Genomic DNA, 18,879 nt, shown 5'->3' with positions numbered 1-18,879 from the left:
CAGAAAACCAATATACTGGAAATATGAAACACCTTCTCCATCTAATAAGAACTCCGCAGAGAAAAACTATCATTCTGCATCTGTTATGACATTAAGTCGAGGTTTACAACAAGGCTGTACTGCACGTGCCAGGACTTGAACTGAAGCTATGACAAGATCAAACAAACACCAACTCTTTTATAGATACAGCTTACGTAGCTACAAACTGCTTCCACTGCATTTAAAATGACACTACGCTCTGCATCACACAATAAGGCCTGAAGCGAGTGCACAAGTACCATGGTAAAATGCTAGCTACATGCTAACATCAACATGCTAACAGGCTTATTTTTATTAGTGAACCAAAGACAAATGGAAATGTTGACCTGATGATTGCGCAATAGATTAAATTATGATCCAATTAGAGTCAAACAGACAATGAAAGAGGGGAATGCTTTAGGACGGGTTTATTGTGATCGATAGGTTGCTGTCTTTGACTAATTGGTTCTTTTAGTCTTTGTCATTTCTTTTGTTGATTTTTTTAATGCTTTTGTCGTGCTTGATGACTTACTTCCAAAAAACGTCTGAGCACAGTAAACAACATTTGAAGTGGTGCTTTTTGTGGCTTTTCGATTGGTCGACAAAATGACACGAGTGTTCGTCCACTAAGAATTTCCCAATCTACTGTCATACCTGTGGCCCGCGGCTACGTTTCAGATCAGCGAGGTAACAAGGTTTGGTATGTTATTCTTTCCCTCTGGCTTCAACTACCTCACTCGATCCTGGTGCCAAATCCTTGCCTGGAGTTACCAGACAAGGTCAAACACAGCAAATCAAGGGTGACATCTCAGAGGGAGGAAATAAGTACTGGGCCCGGAGGGCGTTCAAGCAAATAGGAAATGCGACGCATCAGGTAGGAATTCCCAGACTGCCATCATTCCAGAAAGACAGCCGGTGTTGCAAACTTCCAAATTAACATGCTTTTCAGTCCTGCCTGGACACGCCTGACCCGACACAGTAACCTACTATCATTCTGCAGCCGCTTCACGAGCAACCACGGGCTTCCATCCACAATAGACAATAGATACAATTCCCACACAGACCTTTATCCTCCAAACACAGGTGACGCTTCACCAAACCATCCCCCCCGGTCTCGATTCAGAAACGACGGGTAAACTCTCCTCTCTGAGAGCGCCTCGTCCCACAAACAGTCGAGCGTTGTGGGTTGAAGGCCATGACTGACTGTGTTATTATGCCGGTATGTTGCCTTTGTGAGACCCAGAGGAGCAAGTGTTGCTGGGCAGATTTACAACCCACGAACACGCTGAACTCAAGTAAGTATACACAGCGACTTCAAACGAAGCCCACTTTCAGCCTGTAATCCAGCCAGAGTTGTATTTATACCCGCTCACTGTGTGTGGGAGTGTGTGCGCGCGTGTGTGTGTTTGTACTTGGTCTGATGGGGTGGAGAATTGAGGGAACCACTTCACACTCCAAGACTGTGGAAGAATGTCAAAAATGCACCACAGGGACTTTGCTGTGCTGCCAAAGTTATCTCACAGTCAACAACTGAGTCAACAGCATTTACCTTTCCCTTTATTTTTACTGCATGATCTCTCTTTTCTATCTCTATTGTTCCAAATATGGCATTAGAAAAAGCAAACTGAATTGAATTGAATGTGTCCAATAAAATTGGATTTGGTTCCCGTTCCCCTACAATGCTTCATCTTGATAATAACACTGGCCTTGACCTCAATAACCTCTTGAAGGTCACCTCCCTGCAGCCTTAACCTCTTTCCCCTCCCTTCCAACATCCCTAGCTCCTCCCTTCCTTCTTGCCGTGTTTCTTACTGGTGAATCGCCGCTTTGCGAGAAGTTTCTCGGTCGTCCCGTTGAGCACGAGGACCTGGAGGGCGTATTCCTGACTGGAGTCCAGTCCTGCGACCGTGGCCCGGCCCCGCGTGGTGGTCAGCATGAGCTCGGGCTGTGGCACCTCTGGAACAGACAAGCATTTTGGGTAGAGAAAGGAAATGAGGTTGAGTCTGAAGGGAAACCTTTGGGCTTTTTTTTCTGTCGCAAAAGTATTCAGAGTAAGCAGAAGAAGAGTCTGTATTTTAGTTTGGAGTTGAGCTCATTTAATTTTATTGTCATTGCTACAGAACAGACAAGACAGCATGTTAATAAAACCCTCACATGCATAAAACAGAATACACACCGAATAGACACACAAAAAGAAACTCAAACTGACGTCTTTACTCTGGGTATTCCTCAGTGAAACAGAATAATTGAGTGTTGTACGGTTGCAAAAGGGATTTAAATAGTTTTCTTTCCATTCGATTGGAACGTTACATACCATTTTTTTAAAATCAGGAAATACAATTCAAGTGCAAGCTTTACGAATGTATTAAAATTCCATCATTAAATGTGTTTATAAATATAGAAATAGGTTTAACAGATCGTCCCCGTTATCACCAATATCCGATTATTTCACATTTACTGGTTTTCCGGCGATTTCAAGAAGTAGTTTCCTACATTTTCCCTCTACTGAAGGCTTTAAACATCTCTCCATTCTCGAGCTGAATGCTATCAGCGCTGCGCCATCTTACAAGATCAGACACCTCCCTCCCAAATGCTGATTCATCCGACTGTGTGACTAACCCAACCCCTGTGCTACCGTCAGCAAAATGAAATACTTCAACTGAGTCAAATAAGGCAGTGGAGAGAGGCTGGCTGGTCCCATGTTAATTGTAATAAAGATCGTTTAACACTGTGACCGGATTTGCCACAGTGTCCCATGCACAATGACGGAGGAGTTTATTTTTTCTAAAATGACAGAAGCCCCCCTTTATTCAGCAGGAATATCGCCCGTTGACATCGGTACTCTCCGAACATTGGCACACCAATGTTCACACGTGTGCACATGTAGTCAGTCATAATTACACCAAGATATAGGCCCACAATAATCATCCTATTATGTGCAAAGATAATCACACTTTTTCCCTTACTAGAAAAGTTGTGTTACATGTGTGCAATACACACATATATGACACACTGTCAAAAAAGTCATTATTTTGTTATTATTTAACATTATTTATGTAAAGTGAGTTTTTTAACTCACTTTACATATAAATAATGTTTCTAATTATGTTCCCTAAATTTCTAAATGTTTTATGACATACAATTTAAAAACTACAGTACAGATACTCTATATTCAAATGGTGTCTCTATTTCATTCTTACTATTGTAAAAGTAAACATCATTTAATTGCAATAGAATATTTTCTTCTCAAACGCTACACTCAACACTACTGAGGAATGAAAATACAGATTTTCATCCCTCTGCTCTTCTCTCTGCTGGCCTCGGACGTTTGGGTCAGATCCGCTTCTCCCTCCCCCAAGAGTATAAGTTACAAAATGTACGCAACAAATAAGTAAACAAAAATAGTCCAAATGTTCCAACATCATGCTGCAGAAATGCTGAAGGTAATATTTTACACTGTCGAGACAATAAACCTGCCACTGAAATACTCTGAATGCATTTTTCAGGACCGTACCGCCTCCCATCTTATCTCATCAAAACCACCGTTTCATTCCCCTGCAGATCCAACACCTCCAGTCTCATGTTAGACTGAATTCATCTTTCAAGCCCCCCTCACTCCCTCTCTTTTAGGCATGCCTGGACTTAGCTGCCCTGTGTGGAATGGCAGATAGGGTGAAAGAGGAAAACAATGTTACAGACGAAGTTGAAGGGCAGGAAGAATCACAGATGCGGAGGAGGAGGTGCGGAGAGAGAGAGCTGCGTTCTTATCCAAACCGTCAGCTGTGAAGCGAGAGGGCTGACACATTCATGGCAGCCGGGATTACAGGGAGAGGAAAGGCCCTTCCTCACCACGGTTAAATGCTGGTTCAAGAGACTGTGCTGATATAAAACATGTATCATCAGAATGCAGATGGATTTTGGCCGATCCGTTTTATGATATCCGTCTCTAAGTACAAGAAAAAGAAAATGCGTTGATGATTTACACAATTAATTCTTCTGTAGGGTTAGGGATAGATCCTTTTTCAATATGATCATTTATTTTCTTCCAATATAGGAAGTGGACACAGTCATCGTAACGTCACTAATTGGTGTGTGAACTGTCGTTTTCAGGCCTCAAGTTCGACGATGTCGCCGTTGCCATCTTGGATTACAGCCGTCACCATGTTGTTACAGGATATTCAACCTTTGTTTCTTTGTAATACTTGACTTCTTGTACAAATACAAATAAAGTAGTCCATTTATATAAGTTATGCATTTACGGTTATTTACCATTCCTCCTCTGCATTGTTAGACCTACAGTCTATAGGTTACACCCATTGTATTGTTGCCTCAGTACATTTTGTAATGTGAGGCAACAATACAACGAACAATGCATTGAGCATTAATGCGCCTGTGCATGCCTGAAGCTTGCCAGCTTGCAGGGAAATGAATCCACCTTTATTGAAGTTGTGCACTGGTTTGGTTGGATGGAGATGAGGTCAGGGCTCTGAGGGCCAGTACACAGTTGTCATGTTCAAACAGGAAAGGATTGTCACAAAGATGGGGGCGCACTGTTGTCTGAAACATGACTCCATGTTGTAGCATGAACATGTATCTTCAATAGAATTAAGGAACCTGAGCCAAATAGTATTAACTTCAACACGGAGAGGAAAGTCTCACCTGAGATGGGTTTCACGCGGACCTTGTAGCCTTGAACAGGTCCATCAGCCTCCTTCCATTTCATCTGCAGTCTGTCCTCAGACAAGACCGTCAACTTAAGGCGTCCTTGAAGTTCACATAGACAAAAGGAAGAAAACAAAAAGAGAAATTCAGGTTTCGTAATGTATGCGCGTCTGTGTGCGTGCGTGTTGTCTAGTCGGGGATGTGGGTCAAGAGAAAGTGGACAGCATGACAGTTGTCGGCCTTTAAAGATCAAAGAAACAAGCTGTGAAGCTTTCTTCACTCCTCTCCAAGAAGACCTAGCCTCTCTCACTTCCTTCGCCATAAATCAAATCCGTCTCTTGTTTCGACTGATTTACATAATTTCCAGCAGGGGCTTCCCAACAAGCAGTGTCTTTCATGTCTCCATCCATCCATCCCTCTCTCCAGCTGCCCCTTCATCCATCAAAGCATGCCCTGTCCTCCAGTCTGGTATAGAAACAGGAACAGGACGTTGGTTGGAGACTGGAGGATCAAAGGTCATGTCAGAGGGACAGCACAGAGTTACAGTGTGTCAGAGTTTAGTATGTAGTATGTGGCGGAGTAATAGATGGAGAGGAAGATGGGGGCTTTAGAGGGGGGAACGGATGCAATGAAGAACAGCATGAATCACATAACTTTGTCTTTGTCGCTTCTGTGGACGCATGACCCTCAGCATTCAGATTATTTTCTGACTAGCATGTATGTGTGTTTGTGTATAGCTGTGTGTGTATTTGCGTGTGTGTGTGTGTGTGTGTGTGTATTGGGGGCAGGGGCCTCTAGAGGGTCCTCATCCTCTTGGGGGCTTGGCAGCAGATCACATGGGGTCTGACGGGGATTTAGAGAGACTGAGGTCAAGGTCTTACAGACCCACTAATAACAACAACCTTTCCACACAGGCGGGCAGATATGCAGACGAATAGAGGGGCTGTTTTGTACTCACTGATAAGTAGGAAGAGAGCAGCTGGTTGTGGCCATCGCCGTCTTTAGCTCAGCACAAACATAATGCGGCCTTTGAAGTGTTTCTTTTACGACATGTAGTATAAAGAAACCAGTGAGTAAATATAGAAACTGCTAATTTCAATAAGCCAGTCAAAGTGATTGCAAAGCACTGTAATATATGGAAATGAGTACATTAGCTATTCAACGTATTAACAAAATATGTGCCATTGATCACATTACAATATGATAATGAAATAAGTTTCAGTTGCCAAGTAGTATAGTTTGTGTATCAGTTTGGTAATGTCTAAATGAACTCTTTGCAGTCGATCTTTGAACATTGGGTCGCCATTTTTGTAACCTTACATTGAATCTCTCTTACTGTTGTCTGCAAAGTTCCCTTAAACGTGTAGCTCAAGTCTGCACAAACTCATCGATGACTGCTCGTCTAGTCAGAAGGATAGTCGACCTAAAATCACCATGTGTGGCTGCCGAGTGGCTTTCACAAAGAAGAGTAAAATGCTCAATTCTGCTGCTGTCGGAAGTCAGCAGACAGAACAGTGTCCGCGGTGTACTGTGACAAAGAGGAAACGGTTTGACACAAAGTTAGAGGCCAAAAAAACATCTTTCTGGAGGTCTATGACAAATGGTGCTCAAAGCATGTGCCAGTCACAGAGATAATGTGTTGTCCTCGAGCTAACAGCTACTAAACCGTATCAGTTTCCGTGCTGAAATATGCTAATAAAATCTGGCACTAGCATGATGAACTACTAAATACAACATAATAAACATTATAGTAAACATGTACAAACTATAGAGGGGAAAATAAACCATAGCAAATGTGGATACAATACATAAAAACATACAAATGATTGAGTAGCTATGCTAGCGATACCAGAGCTAACAACTCTCACGGTTTCGTTGTGTGACACACACTTTTGCATGTTTTCACACGCTCTCACGCCACACAACCAATATCTCATGGCAAAAAAAAATCCAATTATCCAAGGAGCCAATCAAAAAAAGGAATGGGGTAGATGAATAGCCAATCCGAAAAACGTATCCTTTGTATCTGGGCAAGATGTAATGACGGGGACAAAATCTCACGTCAAGGTTTTTTGAAAAGTTGGCACCTCTGACGATACTGGCTTTAGTGATTTACATTTTAATTCATGGATATCTGTAGTGTTAGCTAACAAGCTAGCATTGCCAGCTTTTTGCCTCCTTCCAAATAGAATAAAGTAAAGTACTGAAGTAATGCTACATTAACATACAGTTTTATAGTGTATCATAGTTAGTTTGTGAGAGCATACGACATTGTGTTTGCTAAAGTCACTGGTTATGGGAAAATAATGGATATTTATTGTGGCACAGCTAACGTGAGCTAACGTTAACGAGCAAGCATCTCTAGCAGTAAGTCTCCTGAACTTACACATAAAACAAAGGTTATGGTTACTTCCTTTCTTCTTTATGTAATAATAAAAATGATAAATTGTAGTGCTACAACGTAGACGTCCAAAACAGCCTTAAGTAGGCGCTTCATGTGAGCACTACTGCTTCAGCAAAGATAATGATTTGCCAAATGTAGCTCGCTGCTAAAAGATAACTAGCATTAACTACAATAACAGAGATTTTTATCTAAACCCAACCATCCTGTCTAGCTGTGTACGAGTACCTGTTAGGAGTAATATACGGTTACACATTTGGTCATGAAAGGCAGTCTACCTTGACCATGGACACCTGGGGACAGCAGCAGGGAGACGCTGAGCAGGAAACACAGCATTAGCCAGAAAGATGATGATGATGAAGCAAGGAAGTGAGGAGACATGAGTGGAGCCTAAAAACATGAAAAACAATTAATATTTCCCATACATATTCATTTCAAAACAGTTTTTGTGTATTGTAAAGTAGTCAAGAGTAGATCAAATACTGATTGAAAAGAAAATCCTTTCAACAGATAGAAAATGATCAACAACAGCAACAATGTATTTTGATAATTGAGTTACTCTTTAGAGCAAAACATTGCTAAAAAATATTTTTCCCCCAAATTTCCTGCTTGTTCTTTTCAATGACAGCTAACTGAATATCTGGCAGGATTATTCACTATATTTTATCAACTACACCATTAATAGAGAAAACAATCAGCCGATTATTTGACTAAGAAAATTAGAAATTGTCTAACATTGTGTATTTCTGTTTTAAAATGGTTTCATGCCAGTTACTTTTTTATTTGTATTGTTTTACCTGTAACCAATAAAGGTAACGTCTCCCCCTTTCCCATGGGAACTCTTTTATGGCAGACTCAGACCACAGGTGCTTTGGGGCTGGTCCCCATTAGAGACCTTAAACTTCACACAGCTAATGACACACACAAGGCTGTCCATGCAGCACTTTGAGAGGCCATATAACCAACACACCTCACCCTGACCGCTCACTAAATGTGCCCTAAACGCCTCCAGTTCTGTATCTACCGACTGCATATGGCATATCATTAGAACGTATATAACGCAGGTAATTTGCAGATTAAATTAACTGTTGTTTCGAACCATTGTTTCCACTGTGGTACTATACGTCTATTTATAGACCTGATGATTAGGTATTATTTGCATTTGGGGCGGTCATTAATCAAGAGGTTTCCACTTTCTATTTCAAAGGCTTTACACCAGTAAGATACAGCTTATTGTACTGTCAAATATTTGAAAAAAAACTGTGGGAAAATTTGTTTTTTCTCCAAATTGTGGAGGCAGATGGCCTTTAGAAAACAAGCGAAACAATCTTTGGTATTTGTTCTTTGTGAATAACAACATTGGTCAACAAAATGCAAGCTATACTAAGACTCAATTAGCGGTCTGCTAGCTCAGTTACACAGACTTGTGATGTCCAGACAAGTGATTATAACAATAAAAAATGATTCAGGGTTTGGTTAAGTAAGGGGTTCAGAAATTGTGAAAGCGAGAAGTAATAACGGCTTCTGAGGAACACACACATGCATGAGGAGGAACACACACGCATGAGGAGGAACACACACAACAATTCTGAATGTGAAACGCATTCAACAAAACTCTTTCATGTCATGTCACAATATGGAGTAATGTGTATAACACATTAACCTATCAATCAAATGCTGGATGTTGTGCTTGGTTATGTAAATCTTTGTCACTGCACATTTTTGATTTATTGATTTGCTTAAAATGTTTATTTTATTACAGACTTAACCTTCAGACCTTGTGACTAGACAGGCCCCACTGAGGTGAGTTTGAGAGAAACCTCAAGCCTGCCTGAAGACCTTCTAGCAGTCTTGTGTAGTATGTGATGTAACCACAGAGCTCTTTCTTGTAAGTTTTTGTCATGTTTCACATGTACCTGCCTGCCCGAATGTTGCCATGTCTGAGTTTATACTGTACTTGAGGCGCATGTCGCGCATATCTATCTCCCTTCCTGTCTGTCAGAGTGAGAGGAAAAGATGAACATTGTTATGCAATGTCTTTTTTCCTCTGTGCATTGAGGGCGGGGATTATATTGCACTTTTATTTCTAACATTAGTGGATGTGTCTTTGTAAGAAATACCAAATACATCGGAAAAAAAAGGCATTGCATTCATTATTAAACTCCGATGTTGTTACGATTATCCCATAGAGAATCAAAGTGTTCTCCAGCCATCATTCCTCTACTGATGCCTCCAGGCTACCTGAGTGACCTTTGAGTGACCTCACCAGTAAAAAAAAAAATGACTCCACTGCAAGATGAACTCCAGTAAACCTCGCCAGTACCCAGGTGGCCTGCTGATTAACAAATGGACACACACACACACACACACACACACACACACACACACACACACCACACACACACACACACACACACCAAAGTGCAACATTCATTGAACTTAAGGAATATTTGCTTGTGTCTTAGTTCAGTTAGAGCTCAATAATATCGTAATGCTGGTTGACAGGGACGTAAGTTGTATTAATTACATCTAATAACAGCGTGTCCTCGTCACATTTGCATACATTCAGCTCAGCAATGACCAGGTAGACTAGAGTGTGTACACACACACACACACACACACACACACACACACACACACACACACAGGCGCGCGCACGCACGCACGCACACAGTATCAAACTGCTATTTGATGAAGCAAGTAGCTGTGAGAGAAAGGATTTCATGATACGGTGGCTCGTTGTTATTTAATCATCGTGTCGCTTGTAGTTTCGTGCAATGCGAAAAAAAGCGAAGACGTTTTAACTTTTGATATATTGTTGTCACTTTAAATATATATATATATATATATATATATGTATATATATATACATATATATTTGTTTATATATGTATATTTTTATATTTTAAATATATATGATAAGTGTATATATTTAGCGGAGGGTGACGTATGAACGTCGTCCGCTTCCTCAGGTGTTTTTTGTTTGTTTTTTACAACAGTTTCAAACAATAGACGGCAACTAAACCTTCAAGATATCGCGCTAGTTTACCTGAGAACCGTGGGACTCAGAGAAGAATCAGGACAAAAATATAAATTCATGAATATATAACTCGTTCTATATCTTTTACAACAACTTTTTTTGTCTCGTCTTACCTGGCGGTAAGGTGAGTCCACGTTATTCCTTTAGAGAGAGAGACTCCACACGGCATACCAGAGGTGGGATGTCAACAAGCACCAGTTCCGCTCCTCTGTGAGGCCAGCTCCCTCTCTGCATCAGGTCGTATCTGAGCTGAACTCCTCCGGGTTGAAACCCGAGAAGAAGGCCCTCCCGCTGCTCCGGCACGGGCGTGTCGCTGCGCAGAGGCTATAAAAGCTCCACGGCGGAGCACCCAGAGGTGGTGAAGCAGACCGATCCTGAAGCGCCACACCACGGGCACGGGACGTGATCCCTTCGCGTACAACTTCTGGTCCGGTTCGTGGGGGCGTGGGACGGTCAAGAGACCACGTTGTATCCCATCAGTGGGATAAAATGCGCAATAGCTTGCAGGAAACTCTGGGGTCTTCGACTCTTATTTTTCCATGAAGACTGAATGCTCAAATCCTTCTAGTGTTGGTAATTCAGAAGTTATTTGTGTAACTTCCTTCCAATGATCAGAAGCATATGCTCTCTAATCACTGCATAGATTCCACAAAAACAAGTAGACATGTATTATTATCCCACATTTGTTCTGAAATGAAACATGACTTCTTTGCTCTTTTTTTAAACTTTATTTCTCAATGGATTGCAACAAAGCTGCATTTTTACAGAAATAAATTAGTCAACAAATTTGACTTCTCAAATGGCTTCAACCTCAAGTAATTCTGCTACATAAACACAGATACATGGTGGAACATTTTGCAAATAGCTCTTCAATGTAACCTTCTTGACCGCTGTGATATAAACAAGGCACATTAAGGTATTCGTAGTAATGATAATCACATCTTTTTAAATAATAAATAGAACTGCCCGAGCCCATTGAAATGAGGATACTGTACTCAGTCTCCACCCTGTAGTTAACTACTTGAGGGTGGGCAATTTTCTTCAAAAACATTTTTTGTTACAATTGTTAAAATTCTCTTTACATCCTGACATCGATTAATGAAATGCTCTAACGAATAAATACAACAAAATCCTGTATCTTTGGCTGTATGCTAATAACTAATTTTCTCTTTTCAAGCAAAAAGGCCAAAACCTTCTCAAATGCATTTGTGATGGTTTGCTGCTTTCTTTGTCTAAAGTGATAGTACCTGATTATCTTTGGGTTTTTAGACGCATGCAACCTGAGGACCTGAACTTAGGGTTCAGAAAATTGTGATGGCCAATTTTTTTGTTTATATTCTCTCCATTTTTTTTAACAAAAAAAAAAAGACCAATCAAGAAAATGACCTGCATTTTTTGATAATGACAAGAAATTTTACTCGTGGCTCTACAGAACTATATTACACATCTACCCATTAATCCAGTTTTTACACGGTGGCAGGCTACATTTTTAGGGGAAAGACATGATGTAATCCAAAAGGATACCAGGACACTTTACATTCTAGTAAATGTATCCTAAACCAAAACACCTCATTAAACAAGTTCTATATTTGTCTTTCAGTTTCAGCTGATTCTGTTGGGGCCTGTGCTGCTTAACAGAATGCTACGACCACACTTATGTATATTGGTACATATAACGAAGTGTGAAGACAGTCCCACTGTGTGACAAGCACCTAGCAAAGAAAATTACCAACTACAATTCAAGGTGTCAAAGTTTCCCTTTAACACCCTCTCGCTCTCCCCCATACATAATACTTGGCTGACACATGGCAGTGTGAGTTACATTTTCATAGCTCTCTTAAGGCAAAAGAGCATAACCCGCGACAAGTCCAGAGATGATGTACAGCTACATTATGAGGCCCAGGCCGGGCCCGGAGACATGACCAGTGGAAGAAAAGGAGGACAGCTGAAGAGACTGTTCCCTCTTCTGGTGGCAGTGTGTCCCAACTGTTTTGTTTTCGCCACAGTTCAAAACCATCTGATGAGACAGTTGTAAAGGTGTGCGCAGCATGAAGACAGCCTCTACTTCAGCGGCCCGTGTCGTCAGTGGAGAGTGATTTCCTGTTCCTCATCTTCATCGTTGTATTCAGCAGCTGAATCGTGTATGTCGTCTCCGTTCTGTCGCAGTAAAGGAAACTCCAGCTCTGGGCTCCTGCTGTTGAGCTGCCTTAAAGATGGTCCCTTATCTGACGGAAAACATTACAAAACAGACACTGTCAGCGTTTCTTCTTGAAGTCCCTGTCTACTGAACTTTATCTTGTTACTTGACTTTATCTTGTTGTTACTTGACTTAACTTTAGCTAGATGATTAGCCAGCTGCTAAATGAGAAAAATATGACTAACTAAATGCTTTACACACTTTGTCATCGTCAGCTTACCTGTTATTAATAAAGAATCACCAGGTCTGATCAGATGGCGTTGACACTCATTTATTTCATGATGAAAGATTACACCAAAATGGTCGAATCTATCTCAGAATTGAAGAACATTAAGTTCAATTAAAATGTAAAGAACACCTACTTTTGGAATAATATGTCTTGAGTCCTATGTGCAGTGAAATCCCACACAGACACATGGTGAATCCCAGCCAATTAAGCATGTTCATTTTGTCTCCCATCAGAGCTGCTGCCAAAAGCAGAGTGCACAGCTCCTAGAAGAAAACATAAAGAAAATAAAGGGTTTATGAGATAAGTCTGAACATATAAAAAGTTACATGAGGCTTCACAAAGACATGCAGCCCAAAACAAAGGTTGTTGGAAAGTTAAGAAATGGTCCCGAGCAGAAGCGGAGCTGCCAACATGTAAAAGCTTGTCCAATCAGATTGGAGATAACCCGGAAACTTGGGGCTTGAATGTGTGTATAGCCTCCCATAAGCATCACAAACATATCACATACTAAACTAAGGTGTGTCATGTTCTCTAGCTTTGTTAACTTTGTTTGACAGACTGAATAAAAAAGAACAGTTAACCACGCACAATTACAAAGTACCTTAAAGATCCCTGATATGGATAGTGTGAGGCTCGAGGTCCGGGAGACGAGCAGGAACTCCGAGAAGCCCAAACCGAAGGCTAGCAATCCCCCGATGCTTAGTGTGAAGAGCGAATAAAGGACGGGTGAGAGCTCTGTCACCCGGAATAACTTGTCAGAGGTACTGAGGCTCAGCCCTGGAAACAAGACAGACATCTACAATGATGTTTCCATGGGATGTCACTTACGTCCTCTCATATTCCAGAATCACTCCGAGCACTGCTTGAGTCGATCATGGTTCACATCTAAACTTGGGGGCATTGTAGGTTAACGATACATTGGAACTAGACACGCTGCTGAGAGAAGCATCTGGTCGATGTTAGATCTTTAGTAAGTAATGTCAAGCTGATATCGAGTCCTCGTTGGATTAAGGTGTTCATCAGATTCCCTTGTGTGACTGTGTGACTGAAATGACACTACTTGTTACATTGGCAATCCAGTGTGGAGAGCAAGAGTAAAGAAATGTAAGAATATCATGACATTTAGGGCAACTATGGCTATATTCTAATATCCACACTTAGGAGTCGTAGCATTGGTGTTACGCCGTGACTTTGTTCTGCTCAAGCTTCATCATGAGCAAGCATAAACAAGCAGCAAGGAGCGGCGCACAGAGTACTCGAAGGGTTTTGGCACCGGTGGTTCGCTTTGTTTGGTTTGGACCAAACAAAGCAAACCAGCGGGGGAAATCAAATGGGACCAGTTCACACGGTTCAAGAGTAAATAGTTAAACAGACTGGCAGGTAATTAGTCGGTAATACATTTATGCAGCAATACAATGCTTCTGATGTAGTGTGTATGTCCGTTGGTGTACCAAAGAGCTCCGAGAAGACATCACTGAAGCAGGATGTTATTAGACTGCAATTAATGGCCAATAGGATGAAAAGGTGGCATCTTGTACAGTAACGATTGAAGGCCTTCATACTGGCGGATCGCTGTCTGACACTTTTGAATGGACTTAATGAACTGATAAATATTAAATATCAAATCCCCCCTAAATTGCTCAGCAATGTTGAAAAATGTTTTCCTAATAAAAGAAATGACATAGTGAGCGAGCTTGATCATGAGTTTGAGTTTACCGCAGTGAAAGGTGAGAGACCACAGAGTGATGGACGTTACTGCAGCCACAGATTAAGACTAAACTGACCTTCATTGTACAGGAAGAGAGGAAAGAGCCCGATGAACATCAGAGGTTGTAGGTGGTACAAAGCGTCGATTGGGTTCTGAAGGCCTGGTGGGGAGCACAGCATGGAAAAAGAAGATGGAAGAGGAGGAACGTGGTTATGAACTTTTAGACTTTTGAAAAAATCAATAGCAAAACAGAGAAAACATGTCTCAGTTGATTGCTGCAGGTGAGACGGGGGGCAAGGTTGTCATATTTAAAATGTGGTGTTTTCAACTATAACAAGACTGCTCCTCAGTTTCAATATGACAGTGGCTGAACACTGACCCAGCTCTGCTTTCTGCATGAGGACCTGAGTGAGGGTCCAGCGGATCCCGCCTATGAAGGACGCCAGAAGCACCATGGTGAATCCCTCGAGGTTGAACTGGGTCGACTCGAACGTAAACATAAACAGACCACAGGAGATCAGCAAGACCACCAGGATCAGGAATGGGTTCTGGTCAAAAGGGACAAAGAAAGAGAGAGAGAGAGATGGTGAGACACGGGGAAAAGATGGGAGATGACAAAATGATGAGAAATACAGAGTAAAAAAGTAATAAAGGACATGGAGTTTCTTTACAAGGACTTTGTCATCAGTGCATCTGATTACAAAAAGCCACTTCCTGTTACTTGCATTATACATTCACGCAGAGTCGCAATTATGAAATTATTTCACGTCACCACAAAAATTGGTTTATCTGGGCATTGTCTTGTCAACACATTATTTTGACACAATGTAGTTGAAGTTTTGGGTTACTCACCGGCTCCTCTAGTTTAAAAACCAGGGAGAAAAATAGAATAAAGAGCACTGCTGAAGACTTGGTCATGGTGTACCTGGAATGACAGAAGATAAGAGCCACACATGAGAAAGGAACAATCCAATAACTGGGTAAATGCAATATTGATAACCTCAAGCTTGTCCGTTTATATTAAAGTGGTATCTTCTATTAAAAAATTTTTTTTTTTTTAAACTTACAAGCTAATGGTGATGAAGAGGAAGCTCCAGTTGGAAAGCCCAATATCCAGTGCTGTTGCCAAGGCTGGGGACAGAATTTAGGACTTTTAGTAGACAAAAGGCCCTGTAATAAATTATGTTCTTGTATTACTATATTGTGAATAAAGAGATGCTTTGTAATAGTTCAAAATATCACATTTAGCTGATTAACGGTGAAACATACTCATGTTAGGCTTTAAGATGGAAAGCTACATGAGTTGTTTGCTGATCAAACACAAAACAGAAACTCGGGAAAACAGTCCAAAGTGTCTCGACTCTTCAACTTTCCCCTCGGGTGTGATATAATGTTCAAAGTACTCTTCACTGAAAACCTAGTCAGAGAGTGAAAGTGATAAGAGCTGACGGATCGGTTCTCTTTCTCATTATTTATTCTCTGAAGACTTTGCGTTGCCTTTAGTCGGTTAAAACTCTCCGGTACAATCTCACCTGTAGGAGCCACTTTACGGAGGTAGTCCTTCCAGCTCAGAATGATGCGGGGTTTCCCCGTGCAGCACTTCATGACCCGCCGCGTCAGAGCCGACAGGCAGAAGTTGACGGTGAGGTGAACTAACGTCATGAAAAGGGGATAGTGGAAGCCCTAAAATAGAGAAACGGACGGAGAAGGTCACCAAAGACGGCCAAGCGGAGATAGATGGTCCAGTGTGTCAGGGTTTCTCTCTCAAGGTCCTGAACCCAGAGACACCCCGAGGCACTGGGAGATGACCTAATTGAATACCTTCCCCCACGACACAAATGCTGGTAACATGTTTGCATTAATCATCCCACGGAAAACCATGCGTGCCTCGTGCAGCGGAACCGTCTTGCTGCTGGGAAATCATAAGTGCTTTAAAAACCCCTTCACTTACCTTCATCAGCCATTTGTTATAGAAGGTGATGCCTATAGAGAAGACATAGTAAAGGAGGACTAATCCAACAGTGCAAAGCCCGCGGCAGAAGAACTGGACAGGGCACGCCATACAGGACGCAAGCCAGGACCGGCGGTCCAGAGAAGGCAGCTACCATAAGGAGGTCATCTCCAAACTGGATCTGCAATCTGTCCTGACACCCATAGCTGATTCCTTCAGGAGGAGAGGTGGGGGGGGAGAGACAGAGAGAGAGAGAGACTAAGAGAGAGAGAGAGAGAGAGACTAAGAGAGAGAGAGAGAGAGAGAGAGAGAGAGAGAGAGAGAGAGAGAGAGAGAGAGATAGATTGCATTTGTGTAGTAATTATAAAGTCCAAAAAATATAAACAAGCCAGCTTTAGTATTATCTCCATCAGCTACCATTAGCTGTTAGACCACGTCAGCAAGATACTTAAACAAGCTAATATTAATCAGTTAGCCAACTAAGTAGTATCAAACAGGTACTGACTTAACTGTCATTATTAATTAGCCAGCAGTAACCACGCGGCGATGAGCTCAATATCGGTGTCACTCACCATATGGTTGTTTGGCTAAGTTTGACAGGTCTCGTTGTTTACTCACTGTCCGCCACGTTTACCACCATTAGCTTGCTTGTTATGTCAAACGATATTGCATTGTGGAAGACTTTATTTAACGCTGGTTTACTCTACAATTATTAAACAAGTAGTTATCTCGTGGAGGTTGAAAGTACGCTCGCGCTCTGTAACTGATGACAGTGCTTTTTGATTCTGTGATGTCACGTGTCGACACGTCTCGTCTCGGCAACACCCACACACCGAAGTCCAGTGGCCAAACTCTCCACTCGTCTTGGCCGCGTTTATTCTCCATCTACAAGCAACGTGCATTTTAACTTCAGACCTTGGTTGAATCCTTGTGAACCATTCTTGAATTCGGCTCTCATCTAAGCTCGCACAGAAGCGGTGTGATTCAAAATATGTGGACTTTTCCGTTTTAGTTTAAATTGCCCGCTTCCTGGGATCCATGAGGCTTTACACGAAAACGAGACGCCCGAAGCGCAACACATCTATGAAGACGTGGTTTAATCAAGTGGTCACACACGCAATTTGCAATGCACGTTAACGTTCGCGAGACAGCGAGCGATAGATACGCGTAATTTGTTAAATTGTCATCTTTTTAAAACTGAGTTTGGCCTTTCTGTGTCTCCAAACGTTCTCGCGCGTGCAATTAGCAACAAAAAAATCGCTGTGAGATGCACCTACCGTCAGCTGTGCTGGCTAATATGCCTGAGTAACGTACTTTGTGGTGTGTAACGTTGTGCAGAAATGACTCGGGAGATAAGAGTTGAAGAAAAATAACCACAAGGGGCAGTATTACATTCAGCTAACTATTGTTCTCGCCAAAGTACTTCCGCAGTCGAAGAAGCCGAGGCGGAAGTCAACAAAGACCGCAGCTTGTTGTGTCCCTGCGCTGAGCGGCTAGGTAACACGCCTCTTGATGAAGTAGTCCGTCTAACGTAACGTTTAGCTGCTCCGCGGCCAGGTGTAAACGTAAAACCAACCGCGTGTTTCTTTCTCTTCTTTTCAGCGGAATGGCGGAGGAGGAGGACGAGACCGGATTTGACGAGGAGTTGGATGATGGGTCCGGCGGAGTGGACGTCGGCGGCCACGGGAAGAGAAAGAGGCTCTTCTCCAAGGAGCTCCGGTGCATGATGTACGGCTTCGGTGACGACCAGAACCCGTACACGGAGTCCGTTGACATCCTGGAGGACCTGGTGATCGAGTTCGTCACGGAGATGACCCACAAAGCCATGTCCATCGGGCGCCAGGGCCGCGTCCAGGTGGAGGACATCGTCTTCCTCATCCGCAAGGACCCCCGAAAGTTCGCCAGAGTCAAAGACCTGCTGACCATGAACGAGGAGCTGAAGAGAGCCCGCAAAGCTTTCGACGAAGCGAATTATGGCTCATAACACACCCCCGATTTCCCCCCTTTTTTCTTATTACTACTTTCATATTGGTGGCTTTTTATCCTTTGTAATTGTTAAACTAAATAGTTAATTTGCTGACATGTGTCCTTGAGGGGTTTGATTAGTTATGGTGTCTTGGACTGTCTCAATAAAGGAAGTCACATATTGGTTTAACACGCCCAGCCTGTCATGTTCATTTCTAGTACCAGAGTATGTTGACGTTACCCGGAAGAGGAGGTCTCCAGATCTGGACTGTGATGCTCACAGTCTCAGAGTTGCATGATCGAGCCACAGCTCTTAAAACATGACATGAGCCCCAGACAGTGTGTACCTCAACATAGTAGATTATATACAAGGGGAAAAACAGCTACCTTCTCTTGTTCCAGCTTTTATTTTGATGCAAATGTTTGCCTCTTCCTCGATTGCAACCTTAATACTGAGTGTTAGTTGGAGAAAACCACAGTTAAAGATGTCCTCTTTGAAAATGCAGAAAGTCTGATGAAAAGATTTTTCTGTTTTCTGACATTTTATCGATGCAAAAATAATAATCTGTTGATCAGTTGCTATTGAAAATAGCATAACATTTGAGAATTGTTCATGCTGATAATATTGCATGCTTGAACACATAATAAACTGCATGGTGACATTACTTAACGAGAGGAACTCAAGGCCGCGGGGGGAGCAATTTGTAA

The 18,879-nt window shown here is 42.1% G+C and overlaps 3 protein-coding genes across 5 annotated transcripts in view; 1 reads left to right on the top strand and 2 right to left on the bottom strand.

Moving 5' to 3' along the window:
• Positions 1–10,317, bottom strand: part of LOC137800375 (collagen alpha-1(XX) chain) — a 31,785-nt gene extending 21,468 nt beyond the window's left edge. The window contains exons 1-4 of the mRNA XM_068597547.1: positions 10,235–10,317; positions 7,360–7,471; positions 4,678–4,782; positions 1,831–1,974 (exon numbers count right to left, since the gene is read on the bottom strand). Coding sequence (XP_068453648.1) covers positions 1,831–1,974; positions 4,678–4,782; positions 7,360–7,462 — 352 coding nt within the window. The 5' untranslated portion in view covers positions 7,463–7,471; positions 10,235–10,317. The remainder of the gene's footprint in view (positions 1–1,830; positions 1,975–4,677; positions 4,783–7,359; positions 7,472–10,234) is intronic.
• Positions 10,318–10,930: 613 nt separating this feature from the next.
• Positions 10,931–17,658, bottom strand: slc35c2 (solute carrier family 35 member C2). Of its 3 annotated transcripts, none has more exons than XM_068597544.1 (10): positions 17,484–17,658; positions 16,207–16,419; positions 15,788–15,938; positions 15,323–15,386; positions 15,108–15,180; positions 14,635–14,803; positions 14,332–14,415; positions 13,149–13,324; positions 12,681–12,810; positions 10,931–12,346 (listed from the first exon to the last, which is right to left on the bottom strand). In XM_068597544.1, exons 2-10 carry the CDS (start codon positions 16,315–16,317, stop codon positions 12,204–12,206), a joined length of 1,101 nt encoding a protein of 366 aa, XP_068453645.1. In that variant the 5' UTR covers positions 16,318–16,419; positions 17,484–17,658; the 3' UTR covers positions 10,931–12,203. The 3 variants fall into 3 exon arrangements, with proteins under 3 accessions (XP_068453645.1, XP_068453644.1, XP_068453646.1); XM_068597543.1 differs by having other exon boundaries at positions 16,207–16,464; positions 17,484–17,657; XM_068597545.1 differs by lacking the exon at positions 17,484–17,658 and adding an exon at positions 16,779–17,342.
• taf13 (TATA-box binding protein associated factor 13) lies at positions 17,618–18,361 on the top strand. Its single transcript, XM_068597546.1, has 2 exons — positions 17,618–17,703; positions 17,809–18,361. Exon 2 carries the CDS (start codon positions 17,813–17,815, stop codon positions 18,188–18,190), a length of 378 nt encoding a protein of 125 aa, XP_068453647.1. The 5' UTR covers positions 17,618–17,703; positions 17,809–17,812; the 3' UTR covers positions 18,191–18,361.
• Positions 18,362–18,879: the final 518 nt, after the last annotated feature.

Source organism: Clinocottus analis, unplaced genomic scaffold (assembly GCF_023055335.1).
Source record: "Clinocottus analis isolate CAN_PGR_092001 unplaced genomic scaffold, fCliAna1.0.p SCAF_4, whole genome shotgun sequence".
Taxonomy (NCBI): Eukaryota; Metazoa; Chordata; class Actinopteri; order Perciformes; family Cottidae; genus Clinocottus; species Clinocottus analis.
This window is presented reverse-complemented; position numbering and strand designations above follow the sequence as displayed.